Genomic DNA, 25819 nt, shown 5'->3' with positions numbered 1-25819 from the left:
TTTGTAGTTGAAAAAACAATCTATTTTCCACTCTATTTTGTTCAGCAAAAGGTAAACTTATACCGATTACGACACTGCTTGCAAACCTACTCAAACCAAGCCAAACGCCTTATCCAAATGTGATGGTTTGACAAGGCTTGACAAACGTATTTCAGGATTAATTTTCAGCAATTTATCTTAAATGAATTGAATGAATAACAAATTCTAATTTTATCATCAAATAGTCAAGAAAATGTTCTTGACTATTAGTCATTGTATCTATAATTGATAAAAGTCGTAAAGGTATTTAAGTGTTTGATAATACGCCAACTCTATACCTCGTTAAAGGCGAAAATCTAAGACACCTTCGTAGTTACTGGACCTTTCAATAGAGACTTATTAGTATTAATGATGTAGTTTTTAATAAGGATAATAATTATAACACGTATGTTACTGAAGGTAATTAAGCTCGGAAAGCTACTCCTTCAGAGATAGACGTATGAGCCTTTGTTTATTCTAATGTTAAAAATGAAATATTTGAGTACCGAAACTTATTCTCATTTAAGCAAATCTGAAAATATCAAAATATATTAAATTCTACATGCAAATACAAAGACATGGGTGAAACAATTTGCTACCGCAACAGCCGGGGCAAACATTTAACTGAACGCCGAGGTATTAAAATAAGTACTAAAATACTTCAACTTAATTCTTAACTATATGTAGATTCGTACCGTATAGTAATTCTATTTTATCCTATCTTTAAGTACCGCAGCGAGCAACATTTTTCAAGGTCTGTAATGTACGATCTTTGAACTGTTGCGTTTCATAATCTTGACTCCCTTAACCTATTTTTATAACCTTTTACGCGAAAGGTTCTCATTCCAAAACGATAGTCGAACAGAAGGACGTAAGCGCATTTTACATACGAATGTATATCGTGCGTTTACTTGCAATTCTGACTCACGAATTGAACGCGCATTGGGTTTCTTTTATATCAATCTGGTAAATGAGGGGTCAATTTTGTATTTTGCTTAGTCCATTATTCAATAAACGATCTCAATTTTCAATCCGAATACGAGAATGAACCAATCAAAATAGCTCATTCGTAAGCATGTCCAAAAACTTAGCCCTGATTGGTCAAATTTTGAAATAGATCGAAAAAAGAGATTGAGATCGTTTATTTAAAGAGGCGGTACGTGTATTAATATCCGTTATGGCGTCCTAGTGTGGGATTTACAAGTAATTAATTAAAACAAATGACAACACCATTCTTCTCATGACCTAATCGCCCAAATTTCCTGGGAATCGTCAACAATACGCTTAGTTGCAGTTTAGTAACCGCATTGTTTAGTTTATCAATAAATCGAGACGTTCACAACAAACCTAATTTAATGCTAGATGTTTATATTCGAAATTTAACCGTCATAGTATTTGGAAAAATTTGGAAAATAAATTCGAATCGATTAATACTTTAAATTTTTTGTTAAATATTCAATTACATAATTTAGCAAGTTATATAAATTAATTTTTTATTTATTATTAAAATTAAAATAAGTTTATGTGATATATCAGGTTTTCCCGCCAATTTTGCTATAGGTTATATATAAGTAACTCGTCTTAGAGATAACTAACTCTGAATGAAAATGATTGAACTTGGAAATCAAACTAACGATGGCAGGGGTTCGATTTCATCAAATCATGCAATTTTAACTGTTTTATAAAAAAAGTACTTACCAGCAGATACAGAAATAATGCAAATCAATCATATCCCCTATTCAGGATTCGAATCTAAGTACACAAAATCCACAGTCGACTTACCACTGAGATTATATTTATAAATATGTACGTTGTTTATTGAAACTGTTAGTGCCAATTATATTTTGGGGTCGCGGCCGATCGCCGAACGTTCAAAAATTTACGCGGTTTTATGTTTACTCGAGAATTACTTTTAACACAATATATTTAAAATATATAATGTGTTTCAATTACAATTAACCACAAGTACAATTGGACAAAATCAATACTAGAAATCACCTATAATAATATATTTATATTATTACAAAAAAAAACAAACATTTTATAAACTATTTATTTTTCATATTTTTTTTTAATCCAACTTAACATGTATGAAAATTTTAAATTTCGAATATTATGTTTATTCATTTTTGTAGCTCAACGTATACCGCCATTTTATAATTAACGTATTTTGATAAAAATTTGCTTACATCAAATTATTTTAATGGATTTATTAATACAAAATATTCATGTTGATTTTAATATAATTTCAAAAATTCCGTGGTCCAGTTTATTTTAGTCCATATCAGTTTATTTTAATCCACCGCTACATAAACTTCTATATATTAAAACTAAAACAACATAATTACCTATCACAACAATATTTTAATAGATATTTTTATGTAAATTTCCTACGAGGTATTCTGATTGATTGTTTACCCTTATTTACATGCCATGATTGGAGCCCCTCATTATATTTACATACTAAGCCAAGATTATTGTATTTTTTTTCGTGCAACATATCATTTTGCTTAAAAAAATGCCATCGGAACCGCCTCTTCAATTTACAGTTATTTATGCAAGGGTTAATCATTACCTAACAGCAAATACTTACGAAATCATGTTGAAATAAATTACATTAAAGTACCACCTAATCCAATAACAACACAATTAGCTAACTACCTTAAATTTCTTGACAAAAAAAACGAGCAGTTGTTAACACACCGCTTCTAAGTAAAAACATTGTGTGAAAGTGATTTTTAAATAATGTTATTTGCGGCTTAAAATATTTGTAATTTTTTGATAATAATTTAGAAACAGTGTAAATACAAAAATAATGCTGTTAATTATACAAAAACATTCAATAAAATTTTGAATTCGTGAATGAATGGTGAATTTTTTATAAGAATCGTTTCAAGGATTCAAAAATGGAACGCGAATTTAAAAATAATTTAAAACAGTGATACATTTTTTATTGTAAAAAAGACGTTGCGCAGGACAATAGTTTTCCTAACTCCATTGTCCAGTCGATGCCGTAGGGTCACCGAGTCGCGAGACGAGAGTTTATACCCGCGAAATGCCGGCCCGGCATCATAACGACTAGTACTATGGCGGCAATCGCATGCGCCGTGCTTGCCGTATTGTCGGCACACATCGCCGCGGCGCGGGAGTGCATCGAACTTACTATATCTGATAACACTATCATCACCGAGAGTATACTAAACAGTACGATCCTAAAGTTGTCTTCGAAAAATGAGACATTTGAGGAAAGTGTCCCGGTTAACGTGGTGGAGTTGTGGGAGAGGTTCCCGAAGGTTGTGGTGCTCAGGAATAGTACGGGAGAGCAGTGCCGTCGGGACAGCCAGCTTTACGTCGACAGTCTGGAAAAACTGGAGCTATGGGCGCTGAAAAGTAAATATATTTTTACATAGTTATGTTAAATGTAGTATGTAGTGTATAACTAAACGCAAATAAATGTAGTATGTTTAGGGTATTTTTTTTATAAAAATATTTTTACGTACTACGTCTTGTTAAAAAAAAGGGAAGAAGCAAAAAACGAGCATAAAAAATATAAACGAGAATTTTACCAAAAACCAATTAATATAAAACAACATGTTTACATAAGATACTAATTCAGTTCCTAACTATCTCAAAATACAAACTAAAAGACCCATTGAAAAACAACAACAATTTGAATAAGGTAATACATATCATTTCTATTTATGTTTTACTTCTATATCAAAATATGATCATTCTTAAATGAATTAAGATGCTTTTTAGGATGCTCTAATTTTATTGAATTAATTAAATTATAGCACTCAGTAAAGTTTAAGTAATAATTACGAAGTGTATTTAACATATAAAAATAATTATAAAAACAATTAAATTATGAAATACGCGATTTAAGCCGTAATTGTTGCTTTCATTTTTAATTTAAAACCTTGTATAACATTCTTCATAATTAATTATAGTAATCCATACTATTATATAAAGATGAAGTGTTTGTTTGTTTGAACGCGCTACTCTCAGGAACTCTTAGTTTGAATTAAAAAAAATGTTTTAGTGTTGGATAGCTAATTTATCGTAAAAGCCTATAGGTATTATAACATCACGCTATGACCAATAGCAGCGGAACATCAACGAGAAATGTTGCAAAAACGAGGAAAATTTATTCCTTTTGAGAGCTTCTGTTGCATGCACTGCGTAAACGGGTAAAGTTATGCAACAATCGTGTATGACAGAATTGTACCACTTAATATTTAAAATATATATTTTAAAACAAAACCCCGCCGCATCGCCTGTCTGAAACTAAACTCAAAAACTACCCAACGAATTTCGATGAAATGTATAGAGATAATTTGAGACCCTGAGAAGCCCATAAGCTACTTTCTATCATCTATAAGCGGGACTTTTAGCCCTGGAAATCTTTTTCACGCGGGGGAGCCGCGAGCTGAAGTTATTGAGTGAATTTCTCTAGTCATTCGTGAGTATAATAAAACATATTATGTTGTTCTAATTATTAAAAAACTTATTATTGATAAAAAAAATAGGTAATATAAAATTTATTAATGGTTGAGATTATTATTTTACAATATTTTCTAATATTATTATAATAGACATAAAATTGTAATGATACAAAAACAAATTAATTTAGAATTAATGTTTGTGTTCAAAATCAAATTGTTAATTCTTGCTTGGCGCATTATCTTGGCATTGGCTTGGTTTCATCTGCAAGGAGTACTCCCCTTCATAAATAACACTGTCATTGTTAAATTACGTCTTATTAAAATACAATTTAAATAAGCCTTAAAATACACATTCACAAAAATGCAACGGAAAAGAAAACACGTGTGATGATTTTTTTAGTAGTAGCATCATCGCAATAATTAAAAAGTAACATAACGATTAATTTCGCATCAACTGTCATAATTATGATAATAAATATTATATAGTATGCATGCAAACATCCCACATCCAAAGCATATATAATATACAGTTTATAAATTAGAAAATAAAATCGTCAACCTTAAATCCATGTATCATTTTAATAAAACATGTTTTAAAAATGTATGAATATTAAGATGTATTTTTATAAATATTAATTAGATAAATTTTATTTGACGATTGAAAAGTGATGATTAATATTCTTGGTATAAATTGATAGTGCATTGAAGGTTGAGTTTTAACACTAACAACTTATTGGCAATTTTGCAACGTTCAAGGCCGACAGATGCAAAATTTTTCGTAACCCTGTTTACATCCCAAGCAATACTGCTAGGCTTCATGTTTATGTGAATTAATATTTATTATATTTCATATTTTATTAACCATCATAGTCACGATTTGATAGTCTCAATAACGCAATAGATTTTAGAAACGTGAAACGCAAAGTAAACACCGTGCATTACAGTGGCGAAAGGTGGCATGTTCCAAAAGTGAACGCAAAACAACAAAGGTACTACTAATATGCAAAAATGCGGTCTTCAAATCTTTCTAATGAAAATTAGATTTTACATAAGTTACGAAAGGGATGCAAGCAGGAATCAGATTATACGGACCCTTCGCAATAGGTGCTTGGTATACAACGTAAATTTGATACTGTTTGATATAGTTTATTAGGCTATCACCGCGCTGCCTACAACTCTAATGGCTGCCATACATGCTACGGTCCATCGGAAAGGTCCACCGGTGCAGGTATGCCTGCGCCGATAGACCGCAATGTGTGTGGGAATAGACCTGTGCAGATTTTTGAGCCTGTGCAGGCGACCGGCGCAGAATCGAAAATCAATTCTTTCAATTGATACCTGCGCAGGCATACCTGCACAGATGACCTCTCCGGTAGACCGTAGCGTGTATGGCTTACATAAGAGAACGCGTACTAACTCCAGCAACCAAAGCAGCCCAAAACAGAAAAAGGCCTTCTCAAGTAAGCGCAAATCATCTATCGCCGCCTATAACTCAAAGTAAGCCTCCAAGAGAACGCGAAATAACTCCAGCAACCAAAGCAGCCCAAAAAAGAAAAAGGCCTTCCGAAAAGAGCGCAAATCCACTCCAGCAACCAAAGCAACCCAACACCAATTACCCGCCAAACTTTCAAAATTATAGATTAGACAGTATTAATTAGTTGATTACACATACTTCCACCTAGCTTATAGTCCTTTTTAATTCTTGTCACTCAAGATACTTGTATCAATACTAAGTAGAGTAGATATTGTCAATATTGGTATAGCTCTCGTTCAGTGTCGCAATATCTAATAATCAGTTCTTAATCCGTGTACTGCAAACGTTCGCTTCTAGATTTTATATAATACTAGACATTTTTATTTCTTTTACACTTTACATACAAAAGCGGGCTTCATGTCGAAGGCATGCTCTACCAGTCAACCTTTGAGTGATGCAGAAATGAAACAATATAGGTTTAATAAATAATATGATAAAATATTAAAATAAAAACTAACAATAATGGTAATACCTTAGTTGTAGAGGTAGTGTCTATAGGCTGGTGGCCGAAAGGTCCTAGGTTGTTATCACTTGTAAACTATCAAGTAACTTCTTATTATTATATACTTGATAGTTAAAATTTATTTACACATAGCCTTAGTTACGCTTAACATAGTAACCATTCGTTATTTTTATGCAACTCTGTCTACTCTTACGGACTAAGGCGTGATGATATTAAAAGTAGGTGTGTTCACCACATGTACGCTCGAATTTCACGTGTCATAGCATTAAAATAGCAATCATGACAGTTTTGTTACATATGGTAAAATCGCAATTGTATAATTGTCATTTTTTTTAATACATCTGATTTCAATTAATCTTAATCGTTGTCTTTATATCAATTTAAAAGCGTACCAAACAGAATAAACCTAGTTTAACAACCTTGCAAATTACTTATTTTCATTGGTTAATACTTGAGATGAATCCGACATCTAATAACATTGTTTTTTGAAATCGGCTTTTACGAAACCAGGGCGAGAATAATAATTCGTTAGTCATTATAAGTATTTGTCCTAATTAGTCGCTAAATAAGAGAGAGAAATGAGGTATCTAAATACCCAGGTATTTTAAAAATGTGTTTAACATAATTTTATTATAATGTTGGTGCATAGCTCAGGTCCTTGAGGTCTATATTGCGAATTGTCTCACGTAAAACACTTGATATAACAAGTTTTTATCTTATTTAATCTTAATATGTCGCATCCCACTACAACAGTCCAACGACATTTAAATTCTCTTATAGGTTAAGTTCGTAAAAAGTTTTTAATATGTCTAATACGTTGTACATAAAAAAAAATAACTGCCTTCAAAAACCTCTAAAAACAAGAATAAAACCTTTTTAACAAAAAATGTATCCACCTTCATGAACCACTAAAAACCAAATATAATTTGACATGGTATATACTGGTTACCAATTTTACAGTCGGTGACTAATTAAAATACATCATCGTCATACATTTGTAACCTCCTCCTTTTTTTGAAGTCGGTTAATAACATCGTATTCGAAGATGTTATCGTCATAATATTATGATTTTGTTGGCAATAAAACAGCTTTCTGTTTTGACGTTTATTTTGAAATATTCATGACGCAAAGGGTCCGTTTCATAAATTTCAAGTAAATAAGCTATTATAGATAGTATATTTATTATTACCATTACAATTACAAATAAGGAATACCAAATAGGGAGTGTAGATTAGAGTGTTACTGTTATATTTGGTTATACATTTATGTGACGAATCAATTACTTAGAAGTTGCGAAACACGGCCTAAGGCGAAAAAGTGTCGGTCGAGCAGTTACGTTCATTGATGCTTTTTTATATACTTTGTACTAAATAGAATCAATATACTAAGCAATAGACAGCCACAGTATATAAACGATCAATTTTTTTTAAATATGTGCAGTAATTTTTGCATGACGTATATATCATGGATCCTAGTTTACAACAGATTATTTTTAGATATTTACTTCCTGAACTTAACCTACGCGAAATAAATATGTATTTAGCAAAAGGATGAGTAATAAATTCGCACTAAATTATATGTCTAGTTATGCAAATAAGGTTCAAAACCGCTAGTCTAGTGCTACCGGGGCACCCACTTTACGCCATTTGTGTCCTGTCTCATGATGTAATAGGTGGCGGACCTATCGGCATATCGGGCACAAATTCCACACACCAGAATATTATTTAAAAACCCAATGTTATTTACCCAACTCAAGATCGAACCCAAAAAGCCAGAGCAGAACTAGTACTACGCACGCAACTACGTCACTAAAGCATTCACTGTTACACAGCTGTCAATATTTCCTTACAATAGAATAACTATTAAATTGACATTCTCCCAAACTAAATTGCTAATCTAATCAATTAGTTAAAACAACTGTCAAGTAATTATTAATTTCTTATATCTACTGTTAATTTATTAACTCATAGCCCACAATGATACTGTAGTTACTTAAAATAGTAACCATTCGGCCTTTTTGTTCGAATCTGTCTACCCTACGAATAATAGCGTGATGATATTAAAAGTAGGTGTGTTCACCATGAGCGTACATGTGTACGCTCGCATTTCACGTGTCATAGCATTAAAATAGCAATCATGACAGTTTTATTGCATGTAGTATAATAATTTGCAATTGAGTAGTTGACAACATATTATTAATACATTTATCAAAAATGATTGTCAAACAAAATCAAACTGAGGGAAAATTTTGAAAATCCACGCAATAATTAATAAGGTGTAAGGTTTGGAATTTGGTAGAAAAGGTAAATGTCAAATAAGAAAAATAGCAAATTGTGACGTCGTCGAGTGTCACCGGCCATAACACTGCATTCGCGAGAAAGAGATAGCGCCATAAACCTACCACGCACCATTTTTGCTCACAAAAATTTCAAACGTCAATAACCATTTTATTTTTCAACCAAATTGTGGTGATTTCGTAAAGAAATATTTTTCGTGTTATTTACTCTTACATATAAAATAACTTACAAAATCGAAATAAGAAAGTATCATATTATAAAAACAATGGTTATAATGGAGTGCAATGAACTCTGTTTTGGACTGAGAGTTACCTTAACTGCGGTAACACGTCTCACTACACCGGGACAAACTAAGATATGTTCCCGTGTTAGGATTGAATCCGCCGGGAATTTAGTTCCCGGTTGCAGATATCTCAGATTTCCAAATAGATATTAACATATTGACCATCGACAACTGTACAAAATGGCTACTGGATTTTATTTATTTAATACACTTTATTGTATAGGTACATAATAGGGGAAGATACAATACAAGTTGGCTGTGGAACGGACTGCCGAGACGAATGTCCGCAGGTTCAAATCCTAAGGGCACACACCTCTAACTTTTATAAAAAAATATGTGTGTATTCTTTGTCAATTATCGCTTGCTTTAACGTTGAAGAAAAAGATCGTGAGGAAACCTGCATACCTGAGAAATTCTCTATAGGAATTTTGAGGGTATGTGAAGTCTACCAATCCGCACGAGGCCAGCGTGGTGGACTAAGGCCTAATCCCTCTCAGTAGTAGAGGAGGCCCGTGCCGAGCAGTGGTACAGTATATTATATATTATATCTATACTTCTATACTATTATATAAAGCTGAAGAGTTTGTTTGTTTGTTTGAACGCGCTAATCTCAGGAACTACCGGTCCAAACTGAAAAATTCTTTTTGCGTTGGATAGCCCTTTGTTCGTGGAGTGCTATAGGCTATATATCATCACGCTATACCCAATAGGAGCGGGGCAGTAATGGCTAATCTCAGGAACTACCGGTCCAAACTGAAAAAATCTTTTTGCGTTGGATAGTCCTTTGTTCGTGGAGTGCTATAGGCTATATATCATCACGCTATACCCAATAGGAGCGGGGCAGTAATGGCTAATCTCAGGAACTACCGGTCCAAACTGAAATATTCTTTTTGCTTTGGATAGCCCTTTATTCGTGGAGTGCTATAGGCTATATATCATCACGCTATACCCAATAGGAGCGGAGCAGTAATGGCTAATCTCAGGAACTACCGGTTTCAACTGAAAAATTCGTTTTGTGTTGGATAGCCCTTTATTTGTGGACCGCTATAAGCTATATATCATCACGCTATGACCAATAGGAGCGGAGCAGTAATGGCTAATCTCAGGAACTACCGGTCCAAACTGAAAAATTCTTTTTGCGTTGGATAGCCCTTTGTTCGTGGAGAGCTATAGGCTATATATTATCACGCTATATTCAATAGGAGCGGAGCAGTAATGGCTAATCTCAGGAACTACCGATTCGAACTGAAAAATTATGTTTGTGTTGAATAGTCCTTTGTTTGTGGAGTGCTCATAGTTATATATCATAACGCTATGACCAATAGGAGCGGAGCAGTAATGGCTAATCTCAGGAACTACCGGTTTCAACTGAAAAATTCGTTTTGTGTTGGATAGCCCTTTATTTGTGGACCGCTATAAGCTATATATCATCACGCTATGACCAATAGGAGCGGAGCAGTAATGGCTAATCTCAGGAACTACCGGTTTGAACTGAAAAAATCTTTTGTGTTGGAAAGCCCTTTGTTCCTGGAGTGATAAACGCTATAAAACATCAAGAAATGACCAATAGCAGCGGAGCAGTAAAGAAACATGTTGCAAAAACGGGGAAAAATCTGAGTTTTGAGAGCTTCCGTTGCCTCCGCAGCGGAAACGCTTAAAGTTATGCAACAATGATGTATGACGGGATTGTTTCACTTAAAAGTTCTAAATAATATAACAAAGTCCCCTGCTGCATCTGTCTGCCTTAACGTGTTAAACTCAAAAACTACCTAACGTATTAAGATGAAATTTGGTATGGAGACAGTTTGAGACCCTGGGAAGAACATAGGCTCCCGGGAAACTACTATTTTTATAACGGAAAACTTTAGCCTGAATAACTTTATAACGCGGGCGGAGCCGCGAGCAAAAGCTAGTACAAACATAAAATAGAACTAATAATAAAATTAACACAATAGTACAATTGGCGGTCATATCGCTTTCCGCCATTTCTTCCACACAACCTGAATTGGTATTTTATCTTTAAAATTACTCCTACAATATCGCAAATTTGTAGACAAATATTTCAAAAATACGGGATCCTTTTGAAATTACATGAAGAAATAAAACCACACAACCCTTTATCATTGTGCCAATAATTATCCGTAAATTTCTACTTCATAAGATGAAAGGACCAAAAATCACTTTTTCTACTTACCTACCTAGAATACATAACTGACTAGTAGTCGCTGTCAATCTTTGTATGACTTGGTTTGATTTCAAATATTTGATGTAAACTTTATTTACTTGTTGGTAATAAAATCTGTACCATAAAAAGCATTCACGAGATGTCGTTAGTGATAATTATGTTTTTAAACTTTAAAATGACGTCATTTCAAAAAGTTTGCAAAATATACTTACATGAACTCGTTTTTTTCTTTGAAAAGTCACGATATCATATTTGAAACACGTATACGTAGAATAACCATCAAAATAAAGACTGTTTTATATAAAAAAATATCTCCTTCCGCTTATTCCATTCTAATGTAAAGTCGGTGCATCGCAAATATCAAGCATATTACTGCAAAAAGAAGTTAATTTACACGTCAAGCCACCTATCTATAGTTATCTCCGCTGAGAGATTCAATCCTGAGTATATTATATTGTAACCTGTAAATAAAAACCTGTACGAATAGCCCACCCTTGGAATCGAATTCAAGACCTACTTATCAACACATAGCAAGCGATCCTTACAAAAGCAAAAAGACCCTAAACCCAAATTTATGATTCCTAACCACAACAGGACCTTCGTACAAGTTTGGGTCCAAAATCCCATGTGGCTGATTAGAATCAATGACATAACGTGCTCACATTAGTAGTCTGGGGGCATTTGACGCGCCCGCGGCTTACTAAACAGCTGACGAGGTAAACTGCCGAAAAACCCTTTCAAAAATCCGTTAGTTCTAGAATTTACCTTTGATTTGCGGTATGGGTGTATTAGGCATCGACTTAGCAGTATGTTTGTCTACTGGAGTATGACAATCGTATAATATACAACCACAATTGTAGACTATCGAGAAATACAGTATCAATTGTTATATTTCCATGAGCTTCACTTAATTTAACAAGTATACTGACGTGCTACAAAAATAGCAGAAGTAAAAGAAATAGAATATATTGAACAAACAAAAACTATATCTAACATAAATAAATAAAAAAGGTACATGTAATCATCAGACGAGTAGCCGTAAAACAATCTTTAACCACAAAATTAACAATTCAAAGATTTATAACTATAAGTAGTTACATAATAATAGATCTACACAATTTTATAAACAATCAAACAAAGCCGAATATAACAGTGAAAGTAAAAAATACAAACGAAATAAATGAAAGACATTAATTTAACGTCAACGTTCCAAAACCGAAAAATTCACAATTTAGAAATTCAAATTTTTATTCCAAATTCTAAATCTGTAAACGGACTTTTTAGAACGTCAGGAGTTAAAGCGTACGTGCTACGAGCGTGTCAGGTTAGCGTAGCGTATTCCAATCACCATGATGTCACCCTCGGAGGCTGTGGCCCGCACGTTTCGTACACGCCACATTTTGTATGCACCACGCACATACATTTCACATGTGACATTTGACATGACAAGGTTCAACGGTCGAAATTGGTATTCGAAAAACTTCAGACGAATGCAACACGTTCAAGATTATACATAATGCGTACGTCCTTAGTAAATCAATTTTGATTTTGATGCACCACTATCCATAATTCTTTTTATTTATCGACGAAATAATTTCACTATAGGTAAGAAAAATTCATTAATTTATTCCCAGTGTAATAAGGTAGAATATCCTAAAGCAATATAATCTAGATCTAAAACATTCAACGCATAATACCTTTCGCGTCGTCAAGGACAGGAAAAAATGGAAACAAGTCGTGAATAACATTGATGAAAGAAGCAGCGACCTTGCGGAAGGTAATGCTTTACTGAAAGACCTTATGCATAACGTTTCAGCCAGATCGTTGAATGAGCTTCTTTAGCATATTCAGAAAAAAAGAAGAGAAAAACAAAAATGTGTTAAAAACATACGATATGTTTTTAACACATTTTTGTTTTTCTCTTCTGTATATAATCAGTATTATTTGTTGACATTTGACCTTTCCAGGAAATGGATTTCCAAAAATATATTTTTTACTAGCTTTTGCTCGCGGCTTCGCCCGCGTGAACGTGTTTTCCAGGATAAAATTCCACTGTTTGATAAAAGTCTTGCTACATATTTTCCCGGTACTTATAGGTTCAAACTAATTTTATCCCCAATCTATAATTTCAGTTCAATCAGTCGAAAATCTAAGAACATTTATACAAACTTTCATCCCCTATTTTATCCCCTTAAGGGTAGAATTTATAGAAAAATGCTGTTTTGAGGATTTTCCCGGCAATTATTCGAATTTTTCTCACCTTTTCAACCTTCCCTAGACCTCCACGAATAATTCAAGACCAAGATAAGATAAATCCGTTCAGCCGTTCTCGAGTTTTAGCGAGACTAACGAACAGCAATTCATTTTTATATATATATAGATTATATTTCGCAATATCAAACCATAAAAATAGAAATTGCATCATTAACTTTTCTACATTCACGCATTGTATAACAGTTAAAGGTCATCACCATTCAAATACCATATACAATGGCCTTGAACCTCGAAAGTTGAAGGACAAGGTTGGATTACTTAACGCAAACATTTGTTCCAGTGTTTGACGCAACGGCCAAGCCCCCGTCAGGCATACTGAGCGGCAACGGCAACCAATATGGAGACTTTGACGAATGCCTCAGCGTGGATGGTGCGGTGCGCGGGAAGTACTGCTTGGCTTCTCTTCTGCTTAGCTTCGAAGACAAGAAGTATGAGAAGTTGGACTACTTGGTGCACAGCGGACATTATATTAAAAGCAATATTACTGATGTAAGTAATTTAATTTATATTTTGTATGTACGATGTTTTCCTTCACCGTTAAAGCAAGCGATAATTCAAAAAGAATACACACATAACTCTAGAAGTCAGAGGTGCCTTTGGGTTTTGAACCTGCGGAGATTCATCTCGGCCATCCATTCCTCTAGGCTGTCGCCGCTCTCAAATTGGATTACAACAATTGATACCCAGATTAACTACGTCTTCGAAGAATACTGATCCAATGACTATCTTTTCATAGACGAATAAGCCATTTTCAACATTTTCAAACACGGAGCTGTACTCGTATTTCTAAACCAAATAGGCGACTAAGAAATGTTGCGGTTTGAATTTCGCTTTGAAATATCTCACACCAATTTATTTGCCTGAAGCGCCACTGATTCCAATTGTCATAAATAAATACATTTTTATATAGCAAATCGTAATTCCTTACTAGTATATAAAGAACGATAGCAATGTCATTTAAAAGACATGCGTTGGTATTAAAATGTTACTACGGAAGTTTCGGAGTTTGGGGACATCAATTGTACTTCATTGTTTGAATAAATATTACCAACAATTAGGCGATCGACTCATCGGTCTTCAAACGGTGTATTCGGAATAACAGACAAAGCAATGACTTTGATTTGATGATTTCTTATGTTTACGCGAATGTTAGACATTTTTATAAAAGTCTTTTCGGATTTTACCGTGATTTTTTATATATAACAATTATTAATTATAAAAAATATATGATTCTAAAATGTATGTAGATTGTAACGTTGAGATTTCGGATATCTTACACCTCAGTACCCCCGTGACCACGAAGGCTGCAGTCTACGAAACTACGAAAAATATAAAAATAGTTTAATTTTAATGTTTGGAAATATGGTGTTATGCTCAACCATTATTTCTTGTAAAATGCCAACAGACGTAACACAATCTATGAGGTGGTAATGGATAGTACAGTAAGGTTATTATGCCTACCATCGCTAACATTCAGCCAAGGTTAAATTAATCCACATTACTGAAAAATATTTTTCAAAAAGGTAAATTTCTAGAATATTCAATTGCTTTTTTCTGTAAATAATTCTATAAACGTTTTTAATTGCATATTCGTAAAATAATATATGATAGTGATCAAATAGTTTTAATTAATTACGAGCTATTACTATGAAAGCTAATTAGCCCTTTTATTTAATGTCTGATGGATAGCATGGTATATTTTTTATTTATTAGAGGTAATCCTAACATAGCCCACCATCCATGTTTTTTTATGTTGAAATGTACAAACCTACTACGTTTTTTCTTGATGAAATTTGTCTAATTTAGCTCTGAAAAGTGAAAAGTAATCACTGATATAGTTGACCGAGTACGATCAATGACAGTTTGCGACCACCAATACTTATTACGATAAAAATGATGACCACAAACTAAAAAGTTGTTTAATAGAACTATGTTCAGTAGTTGACCACAAGATCCCTAAAAAGTAAATTTTACTTTCATTCACTCCGTAAAAAAAATCAGATTATTATTTATTAACATTTAATTTATAGTCAAAATTAAATACAATATTTTTTATCTATAAGAGTTGGATTATTACTGCTACGTTATTGTTAAAATAGTAGTCGCAATCTAAAAACATTGGTCGCGAACTGAAGTAAGTCATCGTAAACTAAAACTTTGGCTTTTTTGCAGGTTTCCCCCTTTTGTTACAATTACTATGGCCGCCATTTATTCTACATGTAAAATACGTATATTTTAAGTTGATTGAAGTTAACAATTTAACTATGTGAGCGGTAACTGACACATCGAACCAGCTTCTACCGTGCGTTGAAAATATGCATAGGTATTTCTTAAAAAGATATGAATATTCATTACCAACACAGTATGTATCTTATTACAAAAACATGCTCATTAGACTATTAAATATTACACATTGCACAAAGCTAAATTATTCAAATAAATGCGAGAAAGATTTCAATATAGAAATGCATTTAAATGACCTTGCAGTTGATTCATTTTAATTTCAAAACAGAGGATGCGAATTACGAATATATTTCCTCGTTTATCACATTTTAGAACCAATGGCGGGTCGGGAGACATTTTGAACGAACTCAACAAAATGTAATAAATTCATATTTCAGGAATAAAATCTTGTTAATATTTTTTTGTAATTATTTGTATTTTTATATAAAACCAAACAAAAAGTTAAAATCTTTTTCTTAAAATGACTTGAAAAAAAAAATTTTTTTAAATGTATGTTTTACGCATCATTAAGTAGATTAAATTTAATACAATTATTCAAAAAGATATATATTCTCTACAAACTTTATAAACCGTTCCGACTAAGCGCCGTTTTCGATCCATCGTAAAAATGGTTCAATCAGAATATTTTTTGACAGGTTTACAAAATACTCTCTTTATTGGTTTATTTTCGGGATCGAAAGGAAGATTAAGATTGACATCGTTTTGGAAACCGGTCGGTTAGCTTTAGGCAGGCCGCGCAGCTCGTCTCCATCCATCCAACAGCTTGTACGACAAACTTTACACAGTCTCCGGTGCAGAGTAATCATAAAACATTTAATGTGGATAGGGCACGACCTTATTGCCTTTTAACGGACACAATTCCAAATTAAACAAAAAACAGTAATAATATTAGGTGATCGAATCCAAGACCTCAGCACGGCATTGGCACGCAAACAATTACGCTACAGAAACAGAAAATTTAGTATCAAAATATATACGAGTATACGTCAATCCGCAACCATCTGAACGTCATCCCAATAATGTGGCAAATGCAACATTTCCAATGGACGTAGTTTCGTAAACTCTGTTGCAATTTGAATGCAGGCTGGTACCCTGACCTTCGCAAAAGCTGCTTTTGTTGCGAGATTCGACCTTGCTTGCACAACCCACCCCGTATGGGATACATGTCTGACCGCTCTTAGACCTGCTGGCGTGAATTTTTTGTACACGGCTTCAGATTTTGTCATATCAGGTACATTGGCTATTGGTTATACCAAAGTGGAATTAAAAACAGTTTGTTTTTTACATTAAAATGTAATTGCATTATTTAGTTCACGTTGGAATAGTTGTAATACTACATAAACATGCATATCTACATCACATAATCTAGATTTATATACAACTAGCTTTTGCTCGCGGCTTCGCCCGCGTGAAGGTGTTTTCCAGGATAAAATTCCACTGTTTGATAAAAGTCTTGCTACATATTTTCCCGGTACTTATAGGTTCAAACTAATTTTATCCCCAATCTATAATTTCAGTTCAATCAGTCGAAAATCTAAGAACATTTATACAAACTTTCATCCCCTATTTTATCCCCTTAAGGGTAGAATTTATCAAAATCCTTTCTTAGGGATGCCTACGTCATAGTAGCTTTATGCATGTAAAGTCTTAGCCCGATCCGTCCAATGGTTTGGGCTGTTCCTTGATATATCACTGTCAGTCACCTTTGAGTTATATATTATATTAACAACTGAAGTTAGCTAAAATTGAGTTTCTCGAAGCCGAGCACTATTTATGTACTATGTATTTTGAGACTATGCAATGTTGTCGCGTTCGCGATTCACTTTCACTTTTGTTGAGTTTCAGAACGCGATATTAGATCCTCCAACGCGCACGCGAATTTGAACTTTATGCAGCGGTAATAAATTACAAATTGACTCTCCATTTTATTTAGAAAACGTTTGTATGGGAAATAGAAAAATGCTGTTTTGAGGATTTTCCCGGCAATTATTCGAATTTTTCTCACCTTTTAAACCTTCCCTAGACCTCCACGAATAATTCAAGACCAAGATAAGATAAATCCGTTCAGCCGTTCTCGAGTTTTAGCGAGACTAACGAACAGCAATTCATTTTTATATATATAGATTAATAATACTCATCTAAATTTATGTCTTAGCATCAATCAAACTTGAATCTCGATAATACTAATTTTAAATTTAAATACTATTGCTTTCGCACATTTATTTCTAGAAGCCACCTTGAAATCATGCCATCCTTTTTGAAAAATATTGCTCAAACAAGATATTGGGCCTACCAATACCAGAGTAATCTCACGAAACTAATAAACATAGTTACATAAATCGTTTAGATCTCTTAGAAGAATCCTTTATAGACCTACCGATATTCTAAACGGGACAATTAGCTTAATATTAATATTACACCTTATATAAAACATTCAGTTTATGTAATATTTATAGGTTTTTTCGAATCAGAAGAAATGAGCCTGTTTCTCTCCAGATTTTACATAACATACATAACATCACGCATTTTATCCCCGAAGGGGTATGCAGAGGCGCAACTAGGGCACCCACTTTTCGCCAAGTATATTCCGTCCCATGATGTGATAGGGGGCGAGCCTATCGCCATATCAGGCACAAATTCCAGACTCCGGGCTGATACTGAGCAGAAAAACCCAAATATCACTTTGCCCGACCCGGGATTCGAACCCAGGACCTCAGAGCGCTATTGTACCGGACGTGCAATACAACTACGCCACCGAGGCAGTCAGATTTTAGGCCACTCAAAAACGCAAAATACTGCGTACCACCGCGCTACGTTCGTCATTGCAATTCATAATCCATCTACTTAATCAGCAGTCCTTTCTACTCTCTAAATTATAGCTCAATTTGAACACTATAAAATGTATCTAATTCCCGAGCAAAACCATATTAAAGTCGTAGAAAACTCAATATCAACATTTTTAAAAAAGCCTCACGTTTACCAAACTTTGTTTTATTCTCAAGCAAAGAAAACGACATTAAAATCGCGGAAAACTAAATATAAATCATTTTTAAAATCTCCTCATGTCCCAAGCGCTGTTAAAAAGGAAATAATTATTTTAGGCTAACTTTATTAAGGCCCTACCCCCAGTAAAATGTTACGCTAACAGTATTAGAAACTATCTATTCAAAATTTATAATACACAAGGAAAAAATAAACATATTTCTACAATATGTCATCTTTACTTTGGTTGTTAATTTATACTCTGTGTTTTTATACTTTAGATATTGTTTTGATAATTTTATAATCAAAATGACGCTAAATATTGATTCCGTGCATCTCCTTAAGAACACATAATTTTAATGTGCGACCAACACTATTAGTTAGACAATTTACTAAGAAACATATCGGTAGTAAAAAAAAATTAAAAGAACCTAAAATTGATTTTTAATTTAATTATTCGTAAATCTGTACATACTCACGGCCGTAACACATGCGTCGTAAAAGTATGGAACAAAAATTCAAGGTCGTTTGCTTAGTAGAAGGCCTTAATCTTAGAACCGCAAAAAAACAAACGACGTACTAAAACAATGTAGCAGTTCCTATCAGACCAAAAATTTATGAATGACGTAAGTCACAAACGGAACACAGAACCAAGGACAGGCTTTTAAAATTCAGCCCGCGACATTGACAATACTAGACAACAAATAGAACAATGGTCGTTAACAATTTAATCTAGCAATAAAACTATATAAAGCGTGAATTATTTGCAAATTATTACGCGAATAACTTAATTTTGTAGACGCAAATCTCAAATTAAGGTAAAGGAAGTGTTTATGTGCAAAATAAATGCCATTAATCAATATCATGGAAAAATTAGTTACTGTCTGCTGATCCCTTTGAAAAATACAATTCTAAAGGGACGTAAAAATATTTTTACCAGCCTCCTTGATCTACTCAAAGGAATTTTCTATTTTAACATGATACTTTCAGCAGTAGTATAGTGGGGAAAGATTATATTTTTAGAAAAGGAATTCGGCATAATATATAGCTGCTAATATGCATGAATGATAGTGGCGATAGCCTACTTGGGTGTGGAACGAACTGCCAAGACGAATGTCCGCAGGTTCAAATCCCAAGGGCACACACCTCTGACTTTTCTAAAATCATGTGTGTATTCTTTGTGAATTTATCGTTCGCTTTAACGGTGAAGGAAAACATCGTGGGGAAACCTGTACGTCTGAGAAGTTCTCTATAGGAATTTCGAAGGTGTGTGAAGTCTACCAATCCGCACTAGGCCAGCGTGGTGAACTAAGGCCTAATCCATTCCATTAGTAGAGGAGGCCCGTGCTCAGCAGTGGGCAAGTATGTAATACAGGGCTGATATTATTATTTATATTATGCATGAATGCGGTCTGTTAATCGTTCTTATGATAATTACATTCTCTGTAAAGGGAAGCCGGCAGAAATCGGGTTATACATCGCCACTGCAGAAGTACCGTGAACCGTCTCCTGGTATTATGGGTCTCCATTACCTCACAATATGTTATATAGATATATAGATGGCCTGACGTACAAAACATTCAGTTGAACCCTTCACATTCAAAATTATTTTTAACTAAAACATACACATGGAAAACAACGTATTAAACATAAAATATTGCATCAATGCTGAGCCAGCACCTACACCATCCGACCGGTCGGTTCAATGAACTGCACGCATTGCCACACATTTTGTCTATTCTAGTTACTTCAGCATTATAACAATTATATGCACTTTTTTGTTGCGCTAGCAAATTAGCAGGTATACTTGCTGTCAAGCGATATCATCGCCCATAAACGCTCGCAATTCTAAGTAAATTATGGGTGCACTGCTGGCCATAAAGGAAAGAAAAAGGTATTAAGTAAGGGTATTTAAGCTTCATTTTTAGTTAGCGACAATAACCAGCATAATTTTACTACCTTTATTCTAGAAGAATATAAATTGATGTTTCGTATTTATATCGACCATGATAAACACTTGAATAACGAAGCGAGCAATCATCCCTTTATAATAAACAGAATAATAATACCAACCCTGTATTATGTACTCCCCACTGCAGAACAAGCTCCTCCTATACTACTAAAAGGGTTTAGCCCTTGTCCACTACGCTGGCCTAATGCAGGTTAGAAGACTTCACACATTTTTTTAAAGAATTCTAAATTCTGTAGGTTACCTCACGATGATTTTCTTTACCAAAACGTACGCAAGTAACTTCGAAGTCAGAGGTACCTTCTGTTTTGAACTTGAGGACATTATCTGGTTAGACCGTTCCATTCCTAATTGGTCTTCGTGCATTTAAGTCACCGACCTGCCTACTCATTCAACAACAACAACAGCATCAGAACATCAAAACACAAAACACTGCTTACAACGCTTTACTCCACCTATCATCCTGAGACTTCAAATATTAACTCCCATGTTGTCCGGTAATTACGGACACAATCGATTTAACTTGATACAATATTTTTTTTGTTCCTATTAGCCGCGGTGGACACACTTGCCTCACGATTGGAAAAGAAACTGATCTAGATTCCTACAATTTGAGCGATTTTAAACTGGATCTTTCTATGCCTACACCATATCGTTATGGCGACCTATAGTTCGTTTTATTGTTTGAATGTGGTAATCTATAAAATTCCTGTTCAATTGTTGAAAATCATTTTACTACTAAGAAGTTACATTTTCCCTTATATACAGATTGCTATCCTTTTTTCATCCACGATTTCAACGCAGATGGAGTTGCAGCAAATTCTTTAAACAGATGCTATTAGTTAGACGCAACATTCTAGCCGGCGTCAAACATCACAACAGAACGTATCAATTGTATCGAGAACACGCAAAACGTTCCCAAGGTTGCTCACTTAATATTCTAAAAGCACCCGTTTGTCAACCAGCTTATTTGGTCTCCGAACTGATTTTGAATCACAATTGTTATTGCAAAACGAGCCCTTGACAAAGCCTGCTATCGAAAATGGTGGATAAGAAGAATTGGCGCAATGCACTTCCAATTTGGTATCTTATTGTTTAATGACAATCGTGTTGATATGCATTTAAACGGTTACAAAAGCCTTATTGATTACAAAGGAGTGATAAAAACAATGGTTGGTATTTAAATGTATTTAATACTATATGACCACAATAGAACAAAAGTGTTGATACTGGAGTTGTTATTGATGTTTAACATCACATTTTGTACTCAACCTTCATAAGACTTCGACCGACTTTTTTGGTAGGTCTCTAATATGTGAGAGCCCGCCTAGATAGGTACCACCGCAATGTCTATTTCTGCCGCCAAGCATCTTAGTCACTGTTGTGTCCCGGTTTGAAGGACATTATAGCCAGTGTAACTACTGGACATAATAAGACTTAACATCTCATGTCTCAGGATGGCGAGTGCAGTGAAATACCAAACAATACTTTGTAATTCAATGTGTTGGATTGTTTTTCTACTGTTTATGGGCTGTCGTATTGCTTACCATCAGGCGAATGACAAGCTCGTCTCGTCATTCAAAGAAATACAAAAAAACGTTCTAATTCCTCACATCAATTATTTTTTTAAATGATCCAGATATTTTTTTCCACATAAACTATAATGCCTCTTTTTGCTTTTAAACTTATCTCAATAAAACAATATATAAATTATCAAAAACAATTGCTACATAACTTAAGCACTCAACTGTCAACTTTACAAAGGGCACGAGGTCTAAGTACCGTACATTATTATAACAACTTAATAAGATAAACTCTTAAGCCTCAAGCAAGTATTACAAAATGAAGTACATCTATATATAATATGTTATTTCAATATTTTGTATTTGTATTCTTTTGAAATAAAAGCAATATGTTGTTGCTCTGAAAGATATATTTTTATTATAATAATTTTCATACTTTACATGTATAGATCTTACTACCATACTAATAAATGACAGAATCCGCGCTGCATATTTATAGTTAAGACAGGACAACGTCTGTCGGGTTAGCTAGTATTACAATAACAATAATTGCATAATATTTAATAACGATTGATTAGTCGACATCACGCCTGAGACAATCTCACACGTCTACAACATATATTACAAATACATTAAGCTTGGAATCAATTACATTGTTACTGTTTATGTATTGTTCAAGGTCTGTTTTCCTTAGAGAGTATGGCTCTGTTAATTAATTGATGTAAGGAGACCTGCATCGCCCTATTGTCCTGGTATTAGATTACTGCTGGTGATACAGCTATCATAAGGAAATAGGATGTTTCTACATATTTCTTTATTTAATTGTTAGATTCGTACTTTTTTACTGGTTATGATTTCTCATGTTCACGCGAATGTTACACATTGAAAGAAAACTATTTTGCGGATTTTATCGCGGCTATGTAGGTAAGAATATTGTAATTTTCCCTCAACGTTTCACGAGAAGGACTGATGTGCTGGTCGTCCGAAAGATCAAAGTTACTATAACTACCTAAAAATGGTATAATTGTAAAATGTTTGATTATAAATATTAATTTAACTCAATTTTGAAAAAATAGAGTTACGTCGTACGTACGTAGAAATGATTATGAGTACTTTTCAGGTATTTGAATCTACGGACATTCGTCTGGGTAGTCCGATCCATTTCTAATTAAGATAATTCATACTAATAAATTAATATTCTTAAAGATCCTTACAGAGAGAAATGTTCAGATCTTTAACAATGATTTACCATTACCTTTTATTGTTATATTTATAATGAAAAAACACAAATAATTATGACACACTAATTAAAATATTCGGACGTAAGTTCACCTTTAAGAGTTGGGAAATTTTAATCAAAACTGTTAACAACGAGTTCGCATTTCGATTCCAAACATTTCGCATTCGCATATAATAATAAAATTTGATACACTTAATTAAAATTTATGAATTTTAAGGATATTAACGCATGTGATGGCATATTTGTTAAGCGTTGCAACACTTAGTTACAAATATATCGTAAACTCACTCTTGTGATGTGCAATTATAAAGGATTTGAGTTATACGGCCTTGATTATAACTTAAATATTAATGCATATGATAGCATATTTCTTCAGTGTTACAACACATAGTTATAAATACGTAAGTTAACGCCTGTGATGGGAAATTATAGTGGATTTAACTGGCTTAGTAACAACTTAAAACTGTTTAACGCCTGTGATGAGCAATTATAGAGGTTTTAAGATATATGTTTTGACTGCCTCGGTGGCGTAGTTGTATTGCACGTCCGGTACAATAGCGCTCTGAGGTCCTGGGTTCGAATCCCGGGTCGGGCAAAGTGATATTTGGGTTTTTCTGCTCAGTATCAGCCCGGAGTCTGGAATTTGTGCCCGATATGGCGATAGGCTCGCCCCTATCACATCATGGGACGGAACATACTTGGCGAAAAGTGGGTGCCCTAGTTGCGCCTCTGCATACCCCTTCGGGGATAAAATGCGTGATGTTATGTTAAGATATACAGGCTTGGTAGCAACTTAAAACTATTTTTGCAGGTGATAGGATATATTTTATATCCGCCCGTAACCAACCAACGTACACAAGGTGTTAAAACCCCATAGTGACCCACTTAAGTATGTCGATTTCGAGGATCAACCTGTGTATATACAATTCCAACAGGCCAGCATAATTGTGTCGACTGCCGAGGGTAATCATCTCTCGTCACTCGACATTCTATTGGACCCCACTCCACTTACCATCAGGTACAGTGGGGTCACTTTGTCATGCACGTATAAAAAAAGAATACGTAGTTTAGGTACTGCTTATAATATATGAGAAGCAAGTTAGCTAATAATTGTAAAAATGTAGGTAGATATTGTAACTTTGACTTTACGGATGAACAACACCTCTGTCCCCTGTGACCATGAAGGCTGCAAAACGTCGGGAGAAAAATAAAATACAAAAACGCGATAGAATCCGAAAATTTGTTTAATTTGAATGTCTAACATTCGCGTAAACATTAAAAATCATTAAGTTAGCTAAGTACTAATTCATTGCCTATTTCTGCAGCTAAACAGCTGCAAGGCTGGAAGATATTGTTGCCGATGTAATACCACTCTTAAAGAAACATGTCAGGTCTCATGATGAACCCCACCCTCCCCCAGTGCAGTGCCAAATGCAACTTTATCAGTCTTGCGATCTTGTCACATAAGACGACTTATTGCGATTGACGTTTATTCTACCCTTATTGTCAATTGGTTATAACTTTTGGAGCACAAATTTGATCTTGATCTTCTGTCCGATACTGTTTAGTATCTATGTTTAAAACTTAATTCTACTTTTGTTACAGATGGGCCACAGAGTGCCCAGGTTCTCCAGTTTGCTGTGGGGCGTCTGCATACCAAGCTCCTGCAGCAGCTTTGACTTGGAGGAGGAGCTGTCCCAGAGGCTGTCAGGTCTTGGAGTATCAGTCCGCGTACACAACACCATGTGTACGGTGAAGGACGTCAGACGACCTTACTCCTTTGGAAAGGCGCTATCTATGTAAGTAAAGTTAATAAAATCAGATATATAGTAACAAAAGAAAGTAAAAATGGAAATTAAAAACATTTGTAACGAAGACATCGGGTTATTAAACTCAGAATCAATGTCTACAAATGATTATTTGTTTATAGAAGTAATTTTTAATCTTGTTAAGCATATATACTCAGTAACATTTTATATTCTATTTAGACTAACTGCCACTAACAAAAGCTGCTATATTATTATTAAACACATTACCATCATTGTGATATTGAAATGCATAACGGCCTTTACAATTGGCAACGCGACCGTATCATTGTCGAATGTCAGGCAGGATTAAACTTGGTGTAAATAATTTGACATAATAATTATTGCCGTATTTCGCCATACTTAACTATTTATGATAATCGGTATCATGCAAAGTTTAAGGTTTTAATCAAATTAATATCAAAAATGATTTGCGAAGTCAGCCAGAAGGTTCGTGTCACTCAAATACGCTCAGTAATTATTTACATATAAATAATTAAACACATAATAACATTGTAACAAGCCGATGTCTGTACATTTTAGATAATAAAGAAAAA

At 34.0% G+C, this 25819-nt stretch overlaps 1 protein-coding gene across 1 annotated transcript in view; it reads left to right on the top strand.

Annotated features, from left to right (window-relative positions):
• Positions 1 to 2884: 2884 nt before the first annotated feature.
• Positions 2885 to 25819, top strand: part of LOC115451153 (nose resistant to fluoxetine protein 6) — a 41491-nt gene continuing 18556 nt past the window's right edge. Inside the window, exons 1-3 of the mRNA XM_037441368.1 lie at positions 2885 to 3408; positions 13780 to 13988; positions 25063 to 25256. Of these exons, the coding sequence (XP_037297265.1) occupies positions 3105 to 3408; positions 13780 to 13988; positions 25063 to 25256 (707 nt within the window). The 5' untranslated portion in view covers positions 2885 to 3104. The remainder of the gene's footprint in view (positions 3409 to 13779; positions 13989 to 25062; positions 25257 to 25819) is intronic.

Source organism: Manduca sexta, chromosome 22 (genome assembly GCF_014839805.1).
Source record: "Manduca sexta isolate Smith_Timp_Sample1 chromosome 22, JHU_Msex_v1.0, whole genome shotgun sequence".
NCBI classification, from domain to species: domain Eukaryota; kingdom Metazoa; phylum Arthropoda; class Insecta; order Lepidoptera; family Sphingidae; genus Manduca; species Manduca sexta.
Note: the sequence above shows the minus strand (reverse complement) of the source record. Positions and strands in the feature narration are given on the sequence as shown.